The sequence below is a fragment of the Heterodontus francisci genome, chromosome 31 (assembly GCF_036365525.1).
Source record: "Heterodontus francisci isolate sHetFra1 chromosome 31, sHetFra1.hap1, whole genome shotgun sequence".
NCBI lineage: Eukaryota > Metazoa > Chordata > Chondrichthyes > Heterodontiformes > Heterodontidae > Heterodontus > Heterodontus francisci.
In genome coordinates this window covers 42,941,185-42,967,519 of record NC_090401.1, presented here as the reverse complement: position 1 = coordinate 42,967,519, position 26,335 = coordinate 42,941,185, and the positions used below count along the sequence as shown (strand labels likewise).

Genomic DNA, 26,335 nt, shown 5'->3' with positions numbered 1-26,335 from the left:
ATAACTCCACCGTACAACTACCAGTGCTGCAGAGGATAGAAATTGATCAAGCTGTTGGGATTGCTGAAAGGATGGTTCTAGTGTCTCAATAGGTCAAGGCTCTTCCTTTGAAGATCTGCCTCCTCTTACCAAGCTTTCTATACCTCAGTAGAATATTTGCTCCTCTCAGCCATCATATCCTAATGCTGACCATTATGTGCTCATCATTGACCTACAAGAGATCCAAACGCTGAACAGTTCTTACTTTGAATATTCCATATATTTATTGCAACACATTACAGAAAAAGCACTTGGTTTTGTCACCATACACCTGTAACCATGTGAGCTTCTCTCTGTCCTATTCTAACATTTCCTCGCTTAACCTCCCAGGAGTTTGAAGTCTGAAATGTAAACAGCTGCTGCAAAACATAAACCTCTTAAAATGAAGGTGGCCTTTTTCTCCGGTCTCCCAAGTTCAGGCATGGACATAGGACAAGCTCACTCTGTGGTACCAGACTGCCAAGGATAAGTGTTTCTGCGGGGAGTGATGCTAGCGTGAGGAGTCACAGACAAGGTACAAACACCAGCTTTTGAATTCTCCACTAGTATTGGGGACAGGACTCTCGTTATCAACATTAACCACAGCACTGGACCTCATGGAGTCAGAAAGATCAAAAATATCCCAGTCATTTGATTGTCCTTTGGTCCCCAAGATGCGGTCCTGTATGCTCTGACTTCGCAAACAAACCCCCATCCCCCCAGATCTTAATTCAGTACCTCCACATGGAGGTGACTGATTTGCCTGCATCTCTGATGAAGCAGGGGAAGGTCTACAGATGCTCCAGCAGTTGCCACACTCTCCCTGCTGCTCTGCAATAAGTTAAAACCCTCTTGGATATTGGTGCACTATTTGACAGTGGACTCTACCACCAGCCTAATCATTTGCTACAGATCTTGGGTAAGGCCACACAGGATCACCATTCTTATCTGATGCTCTGTTGGGATCTCTTCCCCGCAGTATACCTCATAAGGAGCTGACGTGTCTTGAGCCTCCTCTCAGCTGCATCAGGCTCCACTTCCCGACATCTACCCGACAATGTGGGTGGAGGGTACAAGGCCTGGGGGAGTCCAATACAGGTTCATGGTATACACTTGGGTAACTGCATCTAACTCTGGTCCCTAAGACATAAGGAGGGAGTAAAGAGCCACAAGATAATCCCATGGTCAGTGGAAAGTGAACAATTCCAGACCATTCACCTTGAAATCAGGTGGCCTTCGGAGTTCTTTGGATAGTAAACGTCGGAAGCAGTTGTAACATGACCTCCTGCTAACTGCAACAGTTAGTCAGAGGATCAGCACGGGGCTAGCGTGATAAAAAAAGTAATTGTAGGAGCTCAGCACTGAGTGGCTTTCTGAGCAGTGACGGCATCATAAGCAAATGGATGTGGTGATGGGGAGTCTGTGGGACAGGATGAGCCAAGATGAACCAAATAGGTGTCAAATAGTCTTTCTTTGGGTTTCTCAAAAAGACTGATGTTGCAGAATAAGAGGCCCCGGACAGTTGGCAGATCACCGTTCTGATCAGCAAGTGAGAGTCTGGCATGTCTGGTTGTGTAGTTTTTAAAAATTTTTCATGGGATGTGAGCATCAATGGCTAGACCAGCATTTATTGCCCATCCCTAATTGCCCTTGAACTGAGTGGCCATTTCTGAGGGCATTTTAAGAGTGAACCACATTGCTGTGGATCTGGAATCACATGTCGGCCAGACCAGGTAAGGACGGCAGATGTCCTTCCCTAAAGGGCATTAGTGAACCAGATGGGTTTTTACAACAATCGACAATGGTTTCATCATTAGACTAGCTTTTAATTCCAGATTTATTAATTGAACTCAAATTTCATCATCTGCCGTGGTGGGATTTGAATCCATGTCCCCAAAGCATTAGCCAGGGCCTCTGGGCTACCAGTCCAGTGACATTACCACTACGCCACCGCCTCCCCTGAGCAGTCTCTAACTAGCCTGTCCTATTACTGGTCTGAAGGAGGATGTACTGAAGCGAAATATCTTTATTGGACATGTTTTTTTTTAAAAAGGAAAAACAAAGATTCAACTTCCCGGAAACAAATATATTTTCAAACATTCTTACTCCGAGCGATGCAATGAGTTGATTAACAAGATTGGCTAAAGGTGATCAGCAGCTGTCGGCAGGTAAATCCATGGCCCTACTGTGGCAAGTGTGAAAACTACCACTTCCAGAATGCACTTCACACCTGGAACCAGTGAGTATGCTGGCAGATTCCATCTCGATCAGTGAGTCTCTCCCAGTAGGTACGCCCAGCAACCACAGACACACAATGGAAGAATTCACGTTGTGTCAAAGTTTGCATGTGGGTGGGAGAGCTGCATCAACTCTTCCTTCACATTCTCCTCAAGCGATGTCACATACTTCTCCTGAGCATCCATGGACCTGCTTATCGCTAAGGAAACACTCAGGGTAATCAGCAAAAGTAAATTAATAAATACATTTACAAGAAACGACAAGATGTTGTTGCTGCTCAAGTGGGTAACATGAGAAGCAAAATCCAGCAAATTGCAGAGTGGGGGACTGGAGACAGAGAGAGGAAGGGGGGGGTGGAGGGAAAGAGGGGGGAGAGACTGCAGCGCAAGGAGAAAGGGAGACCAGAGTGGGGCAAGTGCGTGGCAGAGTGGGGAGGGAAGGATGGAATGAGAGGAAGGGGGCAGAGGGAGGGACAGAGCAGGGAGGGGGCGAGGGAGAAAAAGTGAGTCATGGAGTGGGGGTGGAGAGGCACAGAGAGAGGCGTGGAGTCAGGAGATAGAGCAAGAGGTGTGGGCAGCAGCTTGCCTCAGTTTAGATCTGTAATCATTGGCCTAACACACTACAATGCTGCTGATAAAACGGTCTGTGTAAAGGATACATGGAGAACTGGAAATCTGCTCCCACTGCTGCAGACATCATGGCTTCCAGAGTTCTCTGCTCCGAGTCCCCATAACAGTATCCATTTGCCTTATCGACAGCCCTCATCACATGCTTCATGGTCTCTTTATCCTGTGGGATAGATCATGCCCACTCTTCAAATTCTCAGTGTCTAACCATAGAATTAATGTTCTGAACCCCCAACTTAAATACAAACCTGGATGTACCCTGAAACTGAAAAAAGCTCTGCATGGACCCAAAAACTTATTCGCCCCCCAACTCAAGTACGCTCTGCACTCAAGTCAAAATTGGGTGTTTCTCATAGCATAATCCTTTCACACTTCCTGCATTTATTCTGAATGTTCCGCACATACCAATGTGTGTCCATGATTTGGAATTCCTTACAATCATAGCACCTAACCCCAATCCTCTTGCACCCCAACACATATTCCATAACATTGTCACACTGTGAACCCAATTGTCCCCTCACACTCAGTCTGTACCCTGTAATCACAGTTAGTGCAATACTGTGTCCTGATGAGTTTGTAATATTCTTAAACACTAACTAGCCTATTGACATTACTGGAAAGCCAGTTAGTGAGCAGCCACTCACCTGCACATTAAGAGGTATAAAGGAGACTAGACTGTAATCTTCAATCACTTCCACCAACTTCTTGTTTAATCGTCGAAAGTTTTTGAAGAAAGGATCTTTGGCCAAATGATCCAACAGGTAAGACAGATCGAGCACCTCAGTGTAATAATCCAGGTTAAACGCTTTAAAAGAACGAACACAGACCTTAGCCCAAGTGCAGGCTCATACTTGCTGACAGCCCAGCGCTCTGTGATTTCATCCTCTCTAAGCAAAGCACTGGCTGCATTTGCAACATATCACATCAGTGCAGACAGTGAATTGATAGAAAGCAACAGATTTCCAGCTGTAAATTATCAATATCAGAAATTAAAGACTGAAGTTTGCTCCTGGACTTTCTAACATTAGAATCAGCTTGTTTATGTTTTAATATGAAGCCCCTCCCCATAGCCCCAGGACTCCCAGCCCTTCCCCACAGACCAAACCCGTCACCACACTCCTAGAACCCAGAGGCCCTCAGGCCCAGAGCCCCAGAATCACACAGCCCCTCCCAACTTTGCTGCACATATCCCTTACCCAGTTTCCCAAACTGTTCGATGAGATCCATTTTGGAGAGGATGTTGACGTGAGGGAGCTCCACTTGCAGCATGGTGGACAGGGACGTGCAGAGGATGGAAATGAACTTTGCCGGATCAGTGCAGTAGTGAGAATCCACCAGGTGGACAGCCGTTAGCTACAGGAAGACACACATAGATTAACGTTGAATCAGAGCTATTCCTTTATCCTTGCAGCACTCCCCATCCTCACCTGAGGTAACCTTGTGCTGTGGTGTCAGATTCCACTGCGTTTGAGCAACCACTCAGTGTATGACCTTCAATAAGGAATGCCGGCAGGTTCGGTCTCAGAGCTGAGCCCTGCCGTCCATGACCTGCACATACATAGCCCCCTCTGGGGCTCACTGGAAGAGATTGGGCTTGCAGCTCTGGCTGCATTTTTCCCTCTCTAACCAAAAGCCCAAGAGACTAATGGTAGCACCTCTACCACATGCCTGACTGAGTCACTAACTCAGCACAGACCAGGAATCAAAGCCTCTGCCTCTGGTCTATATGGCTCAGTGTTGTGCTAGGCTAGTTGCAGTTTAATAAATAAAATGAGGGGGGAAAAACGTCATTGGTCAACATCTTTGAGTAGGAAAGCCAGGAAAACCCTGCAGGTTTAACTTTCAGGGTCACACCTGAAACACTGGGTGCTCCCTCTACAGATGCTGACTGACATCTGAGCCCGTGCTTCAATCATCACAGTGCCCGAGTGTGAACTCACCCTGAAATTCCACTTGGCTAATTGTGCAAGGATGTTCCTCACGGAACAGTTGTGTGTATACAGCTCCACCTGACCAGGACAATCAAACAGGAAGTAACAATCCTTGAACCGTTCCATCTTGCCCAGCAGCCAATCCAGATTAGCCTCCAAATACTCCATGCAGTAAATAAGCCCTCCATTGGGGCCCAGTCCGAGACCATCCATCACATCATCAAGTTTCACCAGTTCAGCAATGTCCACACAACACTGGTACGGAATGAGGTCATTAGCAGGGTCAAGGTTCACTACTGCCACCTTGCGGCCTAGTTTTGAGAGAAACTCTTGCATCCCCATGCAGTAGGTGGTCTTCCCTGAGCCAGGTGGCCCAATAACCACCTGGCCAAAAATCACAGCAGGAGGCTTGGGCTCTTCCGACATCCTAACCAGATCCTTAGGGGCTCATCGTGGCTCCACAGGCCTGGAACAGATAGAAACCATCAGAAAATATTCCTCCAAGGCCGTGTAGTTTAGTGGTTATGTTACTGGACTATGAAATGCAACAAACTTGAGTTCAAATCCTACCATGGCAATCTGAGAATCTCAATGGCAGGCAGGAAACAGGAGATGAGAATTTATTTTACATAGCTCGTTGCTGTGAACTGGAACGTGCTGCCTGAAAGAGTGGTGGCAGCAGATTCAATAGTAACTTTCAATAGGGAATTGGATAAATACTCGGAAGGGCTATGGGAAGAGAGCAGGGACTAACTGAAAAGATCTTTGAAAGAGCCAGCAATGGGTGGAATGGCCTCCTTCTGTGCTGTGTCATTCTAAACCCCTATAAAGCAGCTTTGTCCAACAACACTGAAACGATTTTCACAAAACAGACAGAGCAGCAGCACCGTGTTTGGACTCAGTACCCTCCTGGGCCCTCACACCCCCGCCGCCTCTGTTTACAGCGGCCTGACTCTCGTCGGAGTGAGTCCCTCAACCATGAGCCCAGCCAGAGCGATAACTGCCCCTGACCTCGGCCTGGGGTTACCTTGGGTACTCTGCCTCGGCCTTTTCCCAGGCAACCTCTTCCAACACAGAATATTGAAGCCACGCACCGGACAGCAGTACTCCTCGCTCTCTCTGCTTTCAAAGTGGCGTCACCAGGCCCAAAGGCCCAAGCCTACAATCCGCACCAGTGCTACCGAGCATGCGCGGTGCAGCGTCGGTGCCGTGAGTAACCGCCTCATTGCCGGAGGGGCGCAGGCGCCTTACAGCTCAGGTGAATGCACCATGCTTGGTAGGAAAAATGTGACTTTGGCCCCATGGTTCCCAAAAGCTCAGTATCACTGGGGTCTTCCTCGTGTTATGCCTAGGTCTGCCTTTTATTATTTGTTAATTGGATGTGGACATCAGTGGCATTTATTGCCCATCCCTAAGTGCCCTGAATAGGTCACGGTGAGCTGCCTTTTTGAACCACTGCAATCCCACATGCTGTTAGGGAAGGAGTTCCAGGATTTTGACTGAGCAACAATGAAGGAAAGAAGACTTTTCATGACCACCGGACATCTCAAAGCGCTTTACAACCAATGAAGTACTTTTGAAATGTAGCCACACTTGTAATGTAGGAAACAGAGCAATTTGCACACAACAAACAGCAATATGATAATGACCAGATAATCAGTTTGCGTGATGTTGATTGAAGGATAAATATTGGCCAGAACACCAGGGATAATTCCCCTGCTCTTCTTCAAAATAGCACCATGGAATTTTTAAAAATCCACCCAAGTACGCAGATGGGGTCCCAGTTTAACGTCACACCCAAAAGACGGCACCTCCAACAGTACTACACTGTGTCAGCCCTGATTTTTGACCTGGAGTAGAATTTGAACCCAGAACCTTTTGACTCACAGGCAAGAGTGCTACCTCTCTGATATATTTCCAACATCAGGGTGGTGTGTAACTTGGAAGTGATGGTAATCCCACATGCCTGCTAGGAAGATAGGAACAGGAGGAGGCCATTCAGCCCCTCGAGCCTGTCCTGCCATTCAGTGAGATCATGGCTGATCCGCAGCCTAACTCCATATACCTGCCTTTGGCCCATATCCCTTAATATCTTTGCTTAACAAAAATCTATCTATCTCAGATTTAAAATTAACAACTGTTCTAACTTCAACTGCTGTTTGTGGGAGAGAGTTCCAAACCTCTACCACCCTTTGCGTGAAGAAGTGCTTCCTAACATCTCTCCTGAAAGGTCTGGTCCTAATTTTTAGACTATGCCCCCTAATTTTAGAATCTCCAACCAGTGGAAATAGTTTATCTTTATCTAGCCTGTCTTTTCCTGTTAATATCTTGAAGACTTCAATCAGATCACCCCTTAACATTCTAAATTCTAGCAAAAACAGGCCTAATTTGTGTAATCTCTCCTCGTAACTTAACCCCTGTAGTCCAGGTATCATTCTTGTAAACCTACGTTGCACTCCCTCCAAGGCCAATATATCCTTCCTAAGATGTGGTGCCCAGAACTGCTCACAGTACTCCAAGTGGGGTCTAACCAGGGTTTTGTACAGCTGCAGCATAACCTCTGTGTCTTTATACTCCAATCGTCTAGATATAAAGGCTAGCATTCCATTAGCCTTTTTGATTATTTTCTGCACTTGCTTGTGGCATTTTAAAGATCTATGCACCTGAACCCCCAAGTCTCTTTGGACATCCACTGTACTTAACCTCTTCCCATTTAGAAAGTACCCTGCTCTATCCTTTTCTGGTCCAAAATGGATAACCTCACCCTTGCCCGCATTGAAATCCATCTGCCACAGTTTTGCCCACTTACCTAGTCTGTCAGTATCTCTTTGCAATTTTATGCTATCATCTAGACTGTCTACAATGCTGCCTAACTTTGTATCATCAGCACATTTGGATATATGACTTACTATGCCGTCATCCAAGTTGTCAATGAATAATGTGAATAATTGAGGCCCCAACACAGATCCCTACGGGACACCACTAGTTACATCCTGCCAATCGGAGTACTTACCCATTATCCCCACTCTCTGTCACCTACAACTCAACCAACTTTCTAACCATGTCAATAATTTGCCCTCAACTCCATGGGCTTCTACCTTAGCTAACAGTCTCTTGTGTGGGACTTTATCAAATGCCTTCTGGAAGTCCATATGAATAACATCCATAGACACGCCCCTGTCCACTACCTTAGTCACCTCTTCAAAATATTCAATGAGATTTGTCAGGCATGACCTTCCCGTCATGAATCCATGCTGGCTGTCCCTGATTAACTGAAATTTTTCTAGGTGTTCAGTCACCCTATCCTTGATTATAGACTCCAGCAACTTGCCCACCACAGATGTCAGGCTAACTGGTCTGTAATTTCCTTGGTTCCCCCTTTCACCCTTCTTAAAAAGTGGAGTGACATGTGCAACTTTCCAATCCAGAGGGACCACTCCTGAATCTAGGGAACTCTGAAAGACCATAGTTAGGGCATCTACAATGTGCTCCCCTACTTCCTTTAACACCCTCGGATGGAAACCGTCAGGTCCTGGGGATTTCTTACTCTTTAGTTCGATTAATTTCCTTGTTACTGATGATTTACTTACATCAATTGTATTAAGTCCCTGTCCCCTATTGGCTATTAATTTTTTCGGGACTTTCGGCAAGTTATCCTCCTTTTCAACTGTAAATACTGAGGCAAAGTAATTATTCAACATGTCTGCCATTTCCTCATTATCAATGACAATATCTCCAGTTTCAGCTTTTAGTGGGCCTACCTGACCACCTGTTTTCCCTTTATGTAACTATAAAATTTCTTCTTATTGATTTTGATGTCCCTTGCAAGTTTCCTTTCATAATCTCTTTTAGTAGCTCTTATAAGCTGCTTTGTGACCCTTTGCTGGTCTTTGGATCGATCCTATTCAGCCTGATCTGTGCTGCGTTTTGTATTTTTGTAAGCCATTTCTTTTTGTTTTATGCTATTCCTAATCTCTTTAGTTGTGCATGGCTGTTTTTTCTATGAAGTGGAGCTTTTTCCTCTCAGGGGTGTATACTCAAATGGACTGGAGTATAAAAGTAGGGAAGTCTTGCTACAACTGTACAGGACATTGGTGAGACTACACCTAGAGTACCGCATACAGTTTTGGTCAACTTATTTAAGGAGGGACGTACTTGCATTGGAAGCAATTCAGCGAAGGTTCACTCGGCTGATTCCTGGGATGAGGGGTTTGTATTATGAAGAAAGGTTTAACAGTTTGGGCCTATACTCATTGGAGTTTAGAAGATTGAGAGGTGATCTTATTGAAATGTATAAGATTATTGGGGGCTTGACGGTAGTTGCTGAGAGGATGTTTCCCCTCGTGGGGGGAAATCTAGAACTGGCGGCACATTTTCAAATTAAGGGATCTCCAATTTAAGACGTAGATGAGGAGGAATTTCTTCTCTGAGGGTCTTGGAATTCTCTTCCCCAGTGAGCAGGTGGACACTGAGTCATTGAATATATTCAAGGCTGAGTTAGACAGATTGTTGATTGACAAGGGAGTCAAGGGTTATAGGGGGCAGGCAAGAAGGAAAGTAGAGTTATGGCCATAATCAGATCAGCCATGATCTTATTGAATGGCAGAGTAGGCTCGAGGGGCCACATGCCTACTCCTGCTCCTATTACTTATGTTCTTGTCCTTCTAGGTGGTGGAGGTTGCAGGATTGGAAGTTGCTGCAGTACATCTTGTAGATGGTACACTGCAGCCACAATGTGCCAGTGGTGGAGAGAGTGAATGTTTAAAGTGGTGGATGGGATGCTAATCAAGTGAGCTGCTTTGGCCTGGCTGTTGTCAAGCTTCTTCAGTCACTGGAGTTGCACTAATCCAGCCAAGTTAGTAGTATTCCATCACACTCCTGACTTGTGTCAGTAGATGTGGCAAGGCTTTAGGGAGTCAAGAGATGAATTACTTGCTGCAGAATATCCAGCCTCTGACCTGCTTTTATAGACTAATTGAGAGATTGATTGCTATGATTAGCCAACAGCTCCAGTAGCATTGGGTCATGTGACTACCAGGATGGTAGAAAACAAACAAGACGAACCTTTGTTTTTTATTGTCTGGCAACTCCCATGTTCTGTTCTGTCATTTCTATGACTCGTGTGAGCAGTGATGGCGCAGTTTACATTTCACCCATTTCTAAATGAAAGTTTATCATGGGACCTCGGTACCACCTTTTTAACTTAAGAGGAAGTTAGACCTTGCTCTTCTCTAGCTTACTCCCCTTACCCTGGACAGCAACCTGCATTGAAACTGGTTCATTAGATGGCATCATCCCAATAAGCCTAGACCCCAAACGTAAGCAGGACGTTCAACTGTATAGGCCAATCCTTAGATTTAATGACAGTCACATTTCAAACAATGTCAGTTTATGAACATCCTCAAGAAAAATAACTTCCCCCACCTCCCAAACTAGGATTAGAGGCTGTGTCCATCAATTGATCAAATCAGGACTGGAGATTGTCCAAATCAGATGATCAGAGCTTGGTGCTGGAGATTACACATGAAACTGACACAATAGGTAAATTGAGAGCGGAAAGTGCTGGGCGGCACAGTGGTTAGAACTGCAGCCTCACAGCTCCAGCGACCCGGGTTCAATTCTGGGTACTGCCTGTGTGGAGTTTGCAAGTTCTCCCTGTGTCTGCGTGGGTTTCCTCTGGGTGCTCCGGTTTCCTCCCACATGCCAAAGACTTGCAGGTTGATAGGTTAATTGGCCATTATAAATTGCCCCTAGTATAGGTAGGTGGTAGGGAAATATAGGGACAGGTGGGGATGTGGTAGGAATATGGGATTAGTGTAGGATTAGTATAAATGGGTGGTTGATGGTCGGCACAGACTCGGCGGGCCGAAGGGCCTGTTTCAGTGCTGTATCTCTAAAACTAAATACTCTGCAGATCTGGCAGCATCTGTGTAGAGAGAAAAAGAGCTAACGTTTCAGGTCTGTGACCTTTCATCAGACCTGAAACGGTAACTCTGTGTCTTTCAATACAGACATTGCCAGATCTGCCCAGTATTTCTGGCACTTTCTGTTCTCATTTCACAGTTCCAGCATCCGCAGTATTTTGCTCTTACAAAAGGTAAATTAATGGTTTCAGACAGTACCAGTTATAGACATACAGTTACAACGTTCTGATGAAAGGTAATGGACATGAAACATTAACTGTTTCTCTCTCCACGGATGTGACCTGACCTGATTTGTTTACAGCATTTTCTGTTTTTTTTAAAGACATGTTTATTACTTGTCACTAAAGTTATATGAAGTAAACTGCCAAAATGCAGCTTTTATTTTCCTAAATAGAACATTGAGGCAAGCTCAGCTATTAGAATACTTGAAGTTTTATTTCTTCAATGATTGGTTGAAAATGCTATTTTGGGGCTGAGAATTGTCCCAGCCTGGACAATAGATTAACCTGCTCTATTTGAACATTCCTATCACTCCATTTACAGAATTGCAAGGGGTTGGAAATAGGAAGTGGGGTTGTAGTAGTTAGATTTACTTAATTTTTAAAAACGGATGATGTCGGATTTTCTGAGAATCCTACTGGGATATGTTGCATGCTTGTGGGCAAATGCTGTTTTCAGTTAGTTTACGTGTTTCTGGTTCATGCAGTGATTGGGGACAACACCTGCATCATCTAATGTCCATGGGGAATTGAGTGACATTAAATCAGTAGAGTAAAATAGTTTGCAAAGCCCAGACTGAATGGAAATCCGCAACCTGCCATTGAACATTCAACAGCAAGAAATTCTGCTGCTCTTATCACGGTTAATTAAACATTGTATTTAAATACAAAGAAAATATTTTACTTAATGTACAAAAATATTTTTCCTGAAATTAAACAATCTGAATATACAAAGAATTGTTATTTATACAAAAAATATGGTTTCTAAATACAATACCCTCCTTCACACTGTGACTGGACTCAGCACTCAGTTCTGGGGTTTCTCCCACGATGTACATACAAATTAGAAGCTGGAGTAGGCCACTCGGCCCCTCAAGCCTGCTCCACCATTCAGTAAGATATTGGCTGATCTGATTGTAACCTCAACTCCACATTCCCGCCTACCCCCGATAACCTTTCACCCCCTTGCTTATTAAGAATCTAAACACCTCTGCCTTTTGAGGAAGAGAGTTCCAAAAACACTCAACACTCAGAAAAAATTTCTCATCTCTGTCTTAAATGGGTGACCTCTTATTTTTAAATAGAGACCCTTAGTTCTAGGTACTCCCACAAGGGGAACGTCCTTTCCACATCCACCCTGTCAAGACCCCTTAGGATCTTTTCTGTTTCAATCAAGTCGTTTCTTACTCTCCTAAACTCCAGCGGATACAAGCCTAACAAGGTGTAGGAGCAATCTGAAGTAAACAAGATATTTAACAAGCTGGTGAACCCCTCATTTTAGGATAGGGTCAAAATGCACGATCCTTGATCAAGATTAGAGATTAGCAAAGAATCTTAGTTATTCCACTGCAAAGTGGACACATGAAACAGAATCAAGAGGTTGGGGCTCACTTAACACCTTTAAATTGAGCTGGACTGATATCTGCTGAGAAGCAGGATTGAGGGTTTGTGAGGTATTAATGACATTGCCTGTTTTTTTATTCCAGGGGAGGTAGAGGCAGGACTGGGGTTTTAGGGGAGATTTCCCACACCCACTAAGGAAGCATCCTGAAAGTTTTTCACCACCAGTCCATGAATTTCTGTTAATTTTAAATCAGAGGCTGGGGGGGTTGGACAATTTTTTTGGGAGTACACCCCAGCGTCAGGAGCATTTAAGACCAATATCTGAAGAAGAATTTCCTGATAAAGAATGATCAATGCATGGAATTGACTCAGGTAGAGCTGTGGAGGCAAAAGGCCCAGCAACATTGGGGACTTTAGCATCTCACTTGATGGGTGAATTTAGATGGGCTGAATGGCTTTCCTCACCCCTAATTATCTTGTGACCTCTGGATGCCGTGGAAAACGTGGTGAAAGCAGACATATACCCTTGATGGTTTAGGGGTGGGTGGGTGTCCATGATCAAATCTCCTGGTCCCCAACACCTCCAAATCATAATTCTCAACATTCTCTTTAAATCTCTTCATGGCCTCACCCCTTCCTATCTCTGTAACCTTCTCCTACAAACCCACCCCACCCCAAACACTTTGTTCCTTCAACTATGGCCTCTTGCACATCTCCTCTCCCTTCAGTCCAACATTGGTGGCTGTCCCATCAGCTGTCTAGGCCCCATGTTCTGGAATGTTTTTCCTGAATCCCACTGCACCGCCACCTTTTTAAGACCCCTTAAAGCCCAGCTCTTTGACCAAGCTTTATTTTATTTTTCTGATTGGTGCTTCATAGGAACACTTTGAAATATTATTCTATGTTAAAGACACTAAATAAATGCCAATAGTAGTTGTTCTTCCTCTGGTCGTTTTGCCAAAACTGCTTTCAGTCCCTCAGCTGATGAATACAGACTACTTATACTCTGATCTACGCTTGGTGTTGGGTGCGGGTCGGCGGGGGGGGGGGGGATGGTGGAATCTTGACCATGGTTCCTGCTCTGGACTGAACCTTACTCCTCGCTGCATTGTCCAAGTGTCAAAAACCAGCAGATACCAGGAACCTAACACTGCATTTCACAAAAATAGCAGCTTCCACGCGAGATGTACCAGCAGTCGCAGAATGTCACCACAGGGTTACTGAGTGTGGTTTCTGAGTTCTGACCCTTTAACAAACTTCACATCCTCTCTGTACTTCATGCTGATCACCGGCTGTCTCCGGAGCAGTGTGTCACCCTGGTCCATCTCCTCAGGCTGATCGTACACAGTTGAAATCAAATGCATAGTTTGTCGACGTGGTTGGAAGTTCTGGATTTTTTCTCCATGATACCTGCAGAGTCAGATTGTTGCACAGCAACAAAAGGACATCAGTGAGGGCAATTTAAATAAATCACAACCATCGCAAAGCTCTTCTGTTCCTGCTAACGGGAGTGAGATTCGGATAATACCAATGGTAACATCTGGGTGATGAACTGAAGCTCTATCCTGGCAAATTGGGTGTCAGCTTGGCTCAGTGGAAAGCACTCTTGCCTCTGAGTCAGAAGGGTGTGACTGTTCAAGTTCCATTCCAGAGACTTGAGCACGAAATCCAGTCTCAACACTAGTGTTGTACTGAGATTGCCACTACATAATGGCATCACATAAATGTAAGTTCTTTCTTTCATTGGCCTTTCTCCACTTTCCTGGGGAAGACAGAAGGACACTGGGCTTAATCTTTCACTGAATGAGTGTGGTTTTAAAATAAAAACAAAAAGCACAACACTAAGTATAGCACTCAGTGGAATTTCACCCAGTGAAGGACATGAGTCTCTCAGTACAGACTTGTGATAAGAAAATAATTTTTACTTCAATTCACTAGTTTGCGAGCAACAGCAAGGATTCCAGGAACATATAGTTCTCAGTTTCACCATTCAATACAGTGAGTCAAGGAAACTTCTCAACAGCTGTTCAACACTGTTTCTCCTATACACCGAGGATCACACAGCGATAGCCCATTACTAATTGGGACTTCTGTGCAGTGAAGACACTCACTTGCGGAAGACTTTTTGTCAAACAGTCACTACCAGACACTTTCTCTTAGACTGCTCTGGGCTTCCACTCCCACCACACAGCGCACTAACAAGGAGTCGCTTGTATCACGTACCCGAATCCTCGTTTACACTTCGGGTTCTGTCCATCGTTTTCCAGTGCATCAGCCAGCCCAGAGCTGCTGGAGCCGAGGCCTTGCCCATCCTTCCATCCCTGCTTTTCCATCACCTTCCTGCCTATTCCCTAGGTAAGGAGCAGAAAATACACATTGATCGACATTATCCAAAAGGAAGAAGATGACTGAGCCAAGAGGAGGAGATCATCAGACCCTGCCACCATGTCCCATCCCACTGCAGCACAAGAAACAACTGTAACTGTGGCAGGGGGCTTAATGATCTGGAGAATGCGGCAAGACCCCAACCACACCTCAGGTCCTTTGTAATCAACACTCTAAGGATCTTTGTTTAGCAGCTTCAAGACAACTGTACTTGAACTTCTAGGTACGAGTGACAGAGCCCATTAAGGCTGAGACCCCTCAGAATTACTGAGGGGGTGCTACACTCTCAGAGCTGACGTCAATAAAGCCTCTCCCTGTCTGTTCATGTGGACATCAAATCTCATGTAATTTTTCTGAAGATAAGCAGGGAGTCCTCAGTGTCCTGGCCAACATTCATCCTTCAGCCAACATCGATGCAACATATATATCTATCCAATTATTTGAGTGCAGGCTTTGTTACTTCAAAAGCACTTCACTTGCTGTGAGGATTAACAGGCTGGAGGGGCTAAATGGTCTCCTGTTCTGATGAAAGATCGCACACCTGAAATGTCAACTCTGTTTCTCTCTCTACAGATGCTGCCAGACCAGCTGAGTATTTTCAGCATTTTCTGTTTTTATTTCAGATTTCCAGCATCTGCAGTATTTCACTTTTGTGCAAGTCTATACCGCAGCCTCACAGCTCCAGGGACCCGGGTTCGATTCTGGGTACTGCCTGTGCGGAGTTTGCAAGTTCTCCCTGTGACCGCGTGGGTTTTCCCCGGGTGCTCCGGTTTTCTCCCACAGCCAAAGACTTGCAGGTGATAGGTAAATTGGCCGTTGTAAATTGCCCCTAGTGTAGGTAGGTGGTAGGGAATATAGGATTACTGTAGGGTTAGTATAAGTGGGTGGTTGTTGGTCGGCACAGACTCGGTGGGCCGAAGGGCCTGTTTCAGTGCTGTATCTCTAAATAAAAAATATCTGAAGTGGTTACACCAGTTGCATGTTTAATGTTTGTTTATTCCATGATTCATGTGAAGAGCAGTGAGCTCTGCAAGGACCAGACTATTATTTAAGTTTGTATGGAGGTTCTGAATAAAGGCCACAGTTTAAAGACATACATTTAAACAGAACCATCTGTTATCATTAAGTACTGTTTTGAGTAATTTAATAAAGAAGGAAACGTGCTTGCCTTAGTGTATCGTTCAAAGCCTCCAATACATGGGGACTGCACAGAGACACTCTCAACACTGTCTCTCTGCCGTTGCTCCAGCCTCATCTGCACATAATCCCGGGAATCTTTGTCTCCTCCATCTGTGCAAGATACAAAAAGTAACTTCACTCTAGCAGAAATCCACTGAGGGCAAACCTTCCAACAGCCAGTGCACAGAGAGAACAAGCAATCTGCACACACAGTCTCAGACTCCACCAGAAACTCTGCAAATAGTCTGTCATCACCCCTGCAGAGGTGATGCCAGAGTGCAGGCTGGGCCCCGGAAACTGTCCCCAGAGTGCAGGCCGGGCCCCGGAAACTGTCCCCAGAGTGCAGGCCGGGCCCCGGAAACTGTCCCCAGAGTGCAGGCCGGGCCCCGGAAACTGTCCCCAGAGTGCAGGCCGGGCCCCGGAAACTGTCCCCAGAGTGCAGGCCGGGCCCCGGAAACTGTCCCCAGAGTGCAGGCCGGGCCCCGGAAACTGTCCCCAGAGTGCAGGCCGGGCCCCGGAAACTGTCCCCAGAGTGCAGGCCGGGCCCCGGAAACTGTCCCCAGAGTGCAGGCCGGGCCCCGGAAACTGTCCCCAGAGTGCAGGCCGGGCCCCGGAAACTGTCCCCAGAGTGCAGGCCGGGCCCCGGAAACTGTCCCCAGAGTGCAGGCCGGGCCCCGGAAACTGTCCCCAGAGTGCAGGCCGGGCCCCGGAAACTGTCCCCAGAGTGCAGGCCGGGCCCCGGAAACTGTCCCCAGAGTGCAGGCCGGGCCCCGGAAACTGTCCCCAGAGTGCAGGCCGGGCCCCGGAAACTGTCCCCAGAGTGCAGGCCGGGCCCCGGAAACTGTCCCCAGAGTGCAGGCCGGGACCCAGGAACTGTCCCCAGAGTGCAGGCTGGGCCCCGGAAACGGTCACCCTCTCATACACTTCGGGAAACACAGCACCTAAAATCCAACCCACACTACACACTGTAAAAAACGCAGGCTCTACAGGCGGCATCCTACTGCATGCTGCAGGAACGCAGGCTCAGCTCCCCTCCTCCTCAGTGCTATCACAGTATCCTGTCCTAAGGTCACTTTAATTTGCTGCTGATTTCTCATGTCTCTTACTAAATTTCCATTACCACTTTCCTGGATGTGTGGATTTCTACTCAGTGTTTATTCATGAACACCATTAGTCTCAGGCTGTTTTTCTAATCGTCAAAACTGAACATTTCTTCATTCTGTTGCATTTCCAAAGGGTTGTAGAAGGAGTCAGGAGTATAAAATGCCAAACTCCAATGGCACATTAAAACAGAAGAAAAATTATAAACTACCCTCTCATCCAAACTGACCTTTGTCGTAGTAAACACTCATATCGACATCCCAGTCATCTGCTGTCTCCTCATCAAAATCTGAAAGAAAGCAGCAAAAGTCAACCAGTGACACCAGCCAGTTCCCAACCCCCGCCAACCCCTGGCCCAACCAAACCATGCCCCTGCTAACCCGGACAACCCCCATGCCCCTTCCTACCTCCTTTCTCCTCCTGCCAATACTGAGCATCTGTGTAAAACACAAGGCCAGACCCTCCCTTCTCCCACTTAAGCTCAATCTCTTCCTCGTACAGTCGCTCCTTTGTCCGCTCCTGAGTAGTAACGTCCTCGTACAGTGCCTCGTGTCTCTCCCACTCCTCACATGTATCATCATCCTGGGAAACACACAAAGTTCAGTGATAAGCCGCACAACAACTACTTGTAGTTATACAGTGCACTAGAGCAACACAACTGTCCCCAGAGCGCAGGCGAGGCCCCGGGAACCGTCCCTGGAGTGCACGCCAAGCTCCGGGAAATCATCTTTCACCATCTGTGTTCCATCCCATTCCAGGCCCAAGTGACAAAATTCCATTGTGATCCCCACTGCACCCAGCTCACCATCAGAGGTGGTGGGTCCATCAGCCAAAGGAGTGCTGGAGCTGACAAAGGGACTCCCCCTTCACCAAGGGTCTGCCTCTGAGAATATCCGTGTGTGATATTCGTCATTTGCCATGGGACTTTTTCTCCACACTGAGACAAGAAAATGCAGCTTACGTCATCAGAATGAGACTCCTCTCCCTCCTCCTCTTCTCTCTTTAGAGACTTCCTTTGTCCTGACCCTTGTTGCTCCTTTCCTGGCTGTAACAGGGGAGCAGGTGTATAACCCTGTGAGATCTTGCCTCCTGCAGCTTTATAAACTGCTCCCTCCTTGTGCACAGGGGCCGAGCCTTGGTACTGGAATGGAACGTTACCATAACGCCTGCTGGAACTGGTCTTGGGAAACTTTAGGCCGAGCTTGGTGATGATGCGGGGAGGCAAGCGACATGCTTGGATCAGTTCCAGGAAGACTCTCAGTGGTGTTCCGACATTTCCATTGGGCATCAGTGTCGGGGGGTTTAACTCCGGCAATCTGGACAAGTCCTTGGGTGTGAAAGTCTCACTCGGAGCTCTCTGACTTCGAAGTTCCTTTCTCGTTTTGTATGAGAAGAGGTTAGAATCTGTTGAGCAAGAACACCAATAAACTTGATCCACTGCCCAAAGAGAAACAGCATTAAAACCCAGACACACGTGTGCACACTGACGACCACTACCACAATTCTCCTCCCCGCCCCTCACCACCCGACACACACATGAATGCACACACAGCAACCCCATGCTAATTAAACCACCAAATGCTGCTGTGAAACAACTGGATAGGCTTGTCCTCCCAAACCATGGATAGTTCTCCAGACTTGGGCAATGGGCAGTGATCAGCTGCTGTAGGTCAGGACATGGAGTTTAAAGTTCAGCGACCAAGCTACAAGATTTCGCAACAACAACTTGCATTTATATAGCATCTTTAACATAATAAACCATCCCAATATGTTTCACGGGAGCTTAATCAAACAAAAATTGACACCAAATCACATAGGGAGCAATTAGAACAGATGATCAAATGCCTCTACCAGAGAGGTCTTTTTTTTCAAATGATATTCATTCTTGGGGTGTGAACATCGCTGATATTGCCCATCCCTAATTGCCCTTCAGAGGTTGGTGATGAGCTGTCTTCTTGAACTGCTGCATTCCTGTGGTATAGGTACACCCACAGTGCTGTTAGGGAGGGAGTTCCAGGATTCTGACCCAGTGACAGTGAAGGAATAGCAATATAGTTCCAAGTCAGCTTAGTGGGAGACTTGGAGGAGAACTTGCCTTGCAGGTGATGGTGTTTCCATGTGTCTGCTGCCCTTGTTGGGTGGTGGAGGTCGTGGGTTTGGAAGGGCCTGTTGAGCCGTGGCAAGTTGCTGTAGTGCATCTTGTAGATGGTACACAATGCTGCCACTGAGCACAGGTGGTAGAGGGAGTGAATGTTTAAGATGGTAGATGGGGTGCCGATCAAGTGGGCCGCTTTGTCTCATTACGCAGCGTCTTCAGAGGAAAGAGGAGCAGGGACTGCAGGCCATGGCTTCACTTTGAGCTTCAATTTTAACATTTTTAACCTAGTTTTCATATCCTTCCATGGCCCTCAACCATCCCTGTCTCTGTAAACCTATTGAGTCCTAAAACCCTCCAAGATCTCTGCACACAAAGAACAAAGAAAATTACAGCACAGGAACAGGCCCTTCGGCCCTCCAAGCCTGCGCCGATCCAGATCCTCTATCTAAACATGTCACCTATTTTCTAAGGGTCTGTATCTCTTTGCTTCCTATCGTGCCCGCGTCTACCACCTCCGCTGGCAACGCGTTCCAGGCACCCACCACCCTCTGCGTAAAGAACTTTCCACGCATATCCCCCCTAAACTTTTCCCCTCTCACTTTGAACTAGTGACCCCTAGTAGTTGAATCCCCCACTCTGGGAAAAAGCTTCTTGCTATCCACCCTGTCTATACCTCTCATTATTTTGTACACCTCAATCAGGTCCCCCCTCAACCTCCGTCTTTCTAATGAAAATAATCCTAATCTACTCAACCTCTCTTTATAGCTAGCGCCCTCCATACCAGGCAACATCCTGGTGAACCTCCTCTGCACCCTCTCCAAAGCATCTACATCCTTTTGGTAATGTGGCGACCAGAACTGCACGCAGTATTCCAAATGTGGCCGAACCAAAGTCTTATACAACTGTAACATGACCTGCCAACTCTTGTACTCAATACCCCGTCCGATGAAGGAAAGCATGCCGTATGCCTTCTTGACCACTCTATTGACCTGCGTTGCCACCTTCAGGGAACAATGGACCTGAACACCCAAATCTCTCTGTACATCAATTTTCCCCAGGACTTTTCCATTTATTGTATAGTTCACTCTTGAATTGGATCTTCCAAAATGCATCACCTCGCATTTGCCCGGATTGAACTCCATCTGCCATTTCTCTGCCCAACTCTCCAATCTATCTATATTCTGCTGTATTCTCTGACAGTCCCCTTCACTATCTGCTACTCCACCAATCTTAGTGTCGTCTGCAAACTTGCTAATCAGACCACCTATACTTTCCTCCAAATCATTTATGTATATCACAAACAACAGTGGTCCCAGCACGGATCCCTGTGGAACACCACTGGTCACGCATCTCCATTTTGAGAAACTCCCTTCCACTGCTACTCTCTGTCTCCTGTTGCCAGCCAGTTCTTTATCCATCTAGCTAGTACACCCTGGACCCCATGCGACTTCACTTTCTCCATCAACCTACCATGGGGAACCTTATCAAACGCCTTACTGAAGTCCATGTATATGACATCTACAGCCCTTCCCTCATCAATCAACTTTGTCACTTCCTCAAAGAATTCTATTAAGTTGGTAAGACATGACCTTCCCTGCGCAAAACCATGTTGCCTATCACTGATAAGCCCATTTTCTTCCAAATGGGAATAGATCCTATCCCTCAGTATCTTCTCCAGCAGCTTCCCTACCACTGACGTCAGACTCACCGGTCTATAGTTACCTGGATTACCCCTGCTACCCTCCTTAAACAAGGGGACAACATTAGCAATTCTCCAGTCCTCCGGGACCTCACCCGTGTTTAAGGATGCTGCAAAGATATCTGTTAAGGCCCCAGCTATTTCCTCTCTCGCTTCCCTCAGTAACCTGGGAACTTGTCCACCTTAATGCCTTTTAGAATCCCCAACACTTCCTCCCTCCTTATGCCGACTTCACCTAGAGTAATCAAACATCTATCCCTAACATCAACATCCGTCATGTCCCTATCCTCGGTGAATACCGATGCAAAGTACTCGTTTAGAATCTCACCCATTTTCTCTGACTCCACACCTTCAATTCTTCCCTTTGCGCATCCCCAATTTTAATCGCACCTCTGCTGGCAGCACTTCAACTACCTAGACCTAGGCTCTGGAATTCCCTCCCTAAACTTTGCTGCCTCTCTACTCAGTGGGTAGCTCTCTCGCCTGAGTCAGGAGGTTGTGGGTTCAAGTCCCGCTTCAGATACTTGAGCACAAAATCTAGGTTGACACTCCAGTACATACTGAGGGAGTACTGCACAATCGGAGGTGCTGTCTTTCAATAAAACACCGAGGCTTCATCCATCCGCTCTCTCAGATGGATGTAAAAGATCTCATGGCATTATTTTGAAGAGCAGCGGAGTTATCCTCAGGGTCCTGACCAATATTTATCCCTCAATTAGCAGCACTAAATATACAGTTTATTTGGTCAGTATCATGCTGCTGTAGTTTGTGGAAGCTTGCTATGCACAAATTGGCTGCCTTGTTTCCTACATTACAACAGTGACTACACTTAAAGTACTTCTCTCTCTGTAGCGTGCTCTGGGATGCCCTGAGGTTGTCGAAAGGTGCTACTGAAATGCAAGGCTGTCATTCTTTTCTTTCTATCTCTTTTCTCCTTTAAGATGCTCTGTAAAAGCTAACTCTCCAATCAAGCCACCTGTTCCAATATCTCAAGTGGATTGGTGTCAATTTTTGTTTTAAACGCTCCCTTGACCTGCATTTGGACATTTTTACTATGTTAAGGTACTATAACAAGAACTTGTATTTATCTAGCACACTTAATGGAATAAAACATCACAAGGCACTTCACAGGAGCATTATAAAACAAAATATGATTCCAAGCCACATGAGGCGATATTAGGTCATATGACCAAAGGCTTGGTCAAAGAGGAAGGTTTTAAGGAGAGTCTTTATAGAGGAGAGAAAGGCAGAGAGGTTTAGGGAGCAGTCAATGGTGCAGCGATTAAAATCAGTAATGCACAAGAAACCAGAAGTGGAGGAGTGCAGAGATCTAAGATTTGTGGGGCTGGAGGAGGCTACACTGATAGGCAGGGGTGAAGCCTAGTCATTATGGCACTGATGGAGGCCATTTAGCCCATTGAGTCCATGCCAGCTCTTGGTAGAGCCATCCAGTCAATCCCACTCCCCTGCTCTATCCCTGTAGCCCTGCACGTTTATTTCCCTCAAGCATCCATCCAATTACTTTTTGAAATCATTCAACGTCTCCGCTTCCAGCACCCACATAGGCAGCAAGTTCCAAGTCACTGGCATTCGCTGCGTAAATCCCCCCCCAGTTCTTGTCCAAAACCTTAAATGTGTCCCCTAGTCCTTGAACCATCAGCAAGGAAACCTCCTCCTGATTACCACTTACCGCCCTCTCTTGGCTGATGAATCATTGCTTCTCCATGTTGAACACTAATTGGAAGAAACACTAAGGGTAGCAAGGGCAACACAAAATTGGGCATCCATGAGGCGCCGTGGGCCATCAGCAAAAGCAGAATTGTATTCAACCACAATCTGTAATCTCATGGCCCGGCATATCCCCCACTCTACCATTAACATCAAGTTGGGGGACCAACCCTGGCTCAATGAAGAGTGCAGGAGGGCATGCCAGGAGCAGCACCATGCATACCTAAAAATTAGGGGTCAGCCTGATGAAGTTACAACTAAGGACTACCTGCACGCCATATAGCGGAAGTAACATGTGATAGACAGGGATAAGCAATCCCACAACCAACGGATCAGATCTAAGCTCTGCAGTCCTGCTACATCCTGTTGTGAATGGTGGTGGACAATTAAACAACTAACAGGAGGAGCAGACTCCACAAATATCCCCATCCTCAATGATGGGGGAGCCCAGCACATCAGCGCAAAAGACAAGGTTGAAGCATTTGCATCCATCTTCAGCCAGAAGTACTGAGAGGATGATCTATCACGGCCTCCTCCTGAGGTCCCCAGCATCACAGAGGACAATCCGACTCACTCCACGTGATATCAAGAAACTGCTGAAGGCACTAGATACTGCAAAGGCTATGGGCCCTGACAACATTCTGGCAACAGTACTGAAGACCTGTGCTCCAGAACTAGCCACGCCCCTAGCCAAGCTGTTCCAGTATAGCAACAACACTGGCATCTATCCGGCAACGTGGAAAATTGCCCAAAAAACAGGAAAAAAATCCAACCCGGCCAATTACCACCCCATCAGTCTACTCTCCGTCATCAGCAAAGTGATGGAAGGAGCCATCAACAGTGCTATCAAACGGCGCTTACTCACTGCGCTCAGTTTGGGTTTCGCCAGGGCTCCTAACCTCATTACAGCCTTGGTCGAAACATGGACAAAAGAGCTGAACTCCAGAGCTGAGATGAGAGTGACTGCCCTTGACATCAACACAGTATTTGACTGAGTATGGCATCAAGGAGCCCTAGTAAAACTGAAGTCAATGGGAATCGGGGGAAAACTCTCCACTGGTTGGAGTCATACCTAGCACAAAGGAAGATGGCTGTGGTTTAGATTATTTAGATTAGAGATACAGCACTGAAACAGGCCCTTCGGCCCACCGAGTCTGTGCCGACCATCAACCACCCATTTATACTAATCCTACACTAATCCCATATTCCTACCAAACATCCCCACCTGTCCCTATATTTCCCTACCACCTACCTATACTAGTGACAATTTATAATGGCCAATTTACCTATCAACCTGCAAGTCTTTTGGCTTGTGGGAGGAAACCGGAGCACCCGGAGAAAACCCACGCAGACACAGGGAGAACTTGCAAACTCCACACAGACAGTACCCGGAATCGAACCCGGGTCCCTGGAGCTGTGAGGCTGCGGTGCTAACCACTGCGCCACTGTGCCGCCCGGTTGTTGGAGGTCAATCATCTCAGTCCCAGGACATCATTGCAGGAGTTCCTCAGGGTAGTGCCCTAGGCCCAACCATCTTCAGCAGCTTCATCAATGACCTCCCTCCATCATAAGGTCTGATGTGGGGATGTTCCTGATGATTGCACAATGTTCAGCACCATTTGTGACTCCTCAACTACTGAAGCAGCCCCTGTCCAGATGCAGCAGACCATGACAACATCCAGGCTTGGGCTGATAAGCGGCAAGTAACATTCACACCACACAAATGCCAGGCAATGATCATCTCGAACAAGAGAGAATCTAACCATCTCCCCTTGATATTCAATGGCATTACCATCACTGAATCCCCCACTATCAACATCATGGAGGTTATCATTGACCAGAAACTGAACTGAACCAGCCATATAAATACTGTGGCATGAAGAGCAGGTTAGAGGCTGGGAATTCTGTGGCAATTAACTCACCTCCTGTCTCCCCGATGCCTGTCCACCATCTACAAGGCAAAAGTCAGGAGTATGACCGAATACTCGCCACTTGCCTGGATGGATACAGCTCCAACAACAATCAAGAATCTCAACACCACCCAGGACAAAGTAGCCTGCTTGACTGGCACCCCATCCACCACCTTCAACACTCTCTCCCTTCATCACTGACACACAGTGACAGCAGTGTGCATCGTCTACAAGATGCACTGCAGCAATTCACCAAGGCTCCTTCGACAGCACAAACTCTACCACCTGCAAGGACAAAAACAGCAGATACATGGGAACACCACCACCTGCAAGTTCCCCTCCAAGTCACACACCATCCTGACTTGGAACTACATTGCTGTTCCTTCACTGTCGCTGGGTCAAAATTCTGGAACTCCCTTCCTACAGCATTACTGGTGTACCCAATGTCTTGATGACTGCACCAGTTCAAAAAGGCAGCTCACACCACCTCCTTCTCAAGGGCAATTAGTGATGGGCAATAAATGCTGACCTAGTCAGCGACGTACACATCCCATGAACAAATAAAAAATCATTGATTTTTTAAAAAATTCTTTCATAGGATGTGGGTGTCACAGGCCAGGCCAGCATTTATTGCCCATCCCTAACTGCCCTTGAACTGAGTGGCTTGCTAGGCCATTTCGAAGGCATGTAAGAGTCAACCACATTGCTGTGGATCTGGAGTCACATGTAGGCCAGACCAGGTAAGGACAGCAGATTTCCTTCCCTAAAAGACATTGTGAACCAGATGGGTTTTTACAACAATCGACAATGGTTTCATGGCCATCATTAGACTAGCTTTAAATTCCAGATATTAATTGAATTCAAATTCCATCTTCTGCTGTCCAGAGCAATACCTGGGTCTCTGGGTTACTAGTCCAGTGACAATACCAGTATGCCACCGCCTCCCCCTTAAAACAAGGATAAGGATTTTAAAATTGAGACATCGGCAGAGAGGGAGCCCGTAAAAGTCAGCAAGCTCAGGGGTGATAGGCGAATTAAATTTGGAGCAAGTTAAGATATAGGTAGCAGTAGTTGTGAGCAACCAAAAGTCGGGGTGCATCTGTAATTCTGTCCCTCTCTTACCCACCAACCTCCTCCGATGTTGGTCCTCAGCCACTCCCCCGGCCCTCACCTGCAATCTCCGCCGCTCTGACGATGCGGATGAAGCAGCGACTCCGCAGAGAGTCTCCGGCCCTGTCCATCCACTGGCAGCCGTCATACATCAGCAGGAAGCTGGCAGCTCGGTCCGCGGGGAGCCAGACTACACAACAGCAGGTCGGACTGCGGCCTGGCTCTGGGACTGGAGTCGGCCCTGACCGCGGCCGCCGCCACTCGGGCCGGTGCCGGTAGTGGAAACAGCTGAAGCCGCCGCTCTCGGTGAACTGTGAGAACTGGTTCCGGAGGTCGGCGGCGCGGAGTCCGCGCGGGATATTCCCAACAACGGCATAAACACAGTTGGCGGCCGCCATCTTTCAGACTGGCACTGGGCAGCCACGCATGCGCACGGGGCTGTTGGCATGGAAGTTTTTGATACTGGCAACAAACTCTTAAAGGAATAGAAACAGAAAATAGTTGGAAATACTCAGCGGGTCAGGCAGCATCTGTGGAGAGAGAAACAAAGTTTTACCTTTCTGGTCGATGACCTCTCATCGGGGGTACCAACTTTTGGATGAGACGTTAAACCAAAGCCCCTTTGCCCTCTGTCAGATGAACATTAAACATCCCATGGCACTGGTTCAAAGAGCAGGAGAGTTCGCCCCACTGTGCTAGACCAATATTTATCCCTCAATCAACAACACTAAAAACAGATTATCTGCCCATCGACCTGAAAGATTAACTTTGTCCACAGATGCTGCCTGACCTGCTGAGTATTTCCAACTTTTTCTGTTTTTAATTT

The 26,335-nt window shown here is 46.8% G+C and overlaps 2 protein-coding genes across 3 annotated transcripts; both read right to left on the bottom strand.

Annotated features, from left to right (window-relative positions):
* Positions 1 to 237: 237 nt before the first annotated feature.
* gpn2 (GPN-loop GTPase 2) lies at positions 238 to 5,239 on the bottom strand. The gene is made up of 5 exons (XM_068011417.1): positions 4,823 to 5,239; positions 4,079 to 4,235; positions 3,527 to 3,687; positions 2,915 to 3,045; positions 238 to 2,445 (listed from the first exon to the last, which is right to left on the bottom strand). The coding sequence occupies exons 1-5, from the start codon at positions 5,237 to 5,239 to the stop codon at positions 2,343 to 2,345; spliced, it is 969 nt and encodes a 322-aa protein (XP_067867518.1). The 3' UTR covers positions 238 to 2,342.
* On the bottom strand, positions 5,196 to 25,932 carry gpatch3 (G patch domain containing 3). 2 transcript variants are annotated; one of them, XM_068011416.1, is made up of 8 exons: positions 25,571 to 25,932; positions 17,926 to 18,368; positions 17,372 to 17,546; positions 17,194 to 17,253; positions 15,853 to 15,974; positions 14,523 to 14,650; positions 13,490 to 13,709; positions 5,196 to 5,279 (listed from the first exon to the last, which is right to left on the bottom strand). In XM_068011416.1, the coding sequence occupies exons 1-7, from the start codon at positions 25,905 to 25,907 to the stop codon at positions 13,517 to 13,519; spliced, it is 1,458 nt and encodes a 485-aa protein (XP_067867517.1). In that variant the 5' UTR covers positions 25,908 to 25,932; the 3' UTR covers positions 5,196 to 5,279; positions 13,490 to 13,516. The 2 variants fall into 2 exon arrangements, with proteins under 2 accessions (XP_067867517.1, XP_067867516.1); XM_068011415.1 differs by lacking the exon at positions 5,196 to 5,279 and having other exon boundaries at positions 10,131 to 13,709.
* Positions 25,933 to 26,335: the final 403 nt, after the last annotated feature.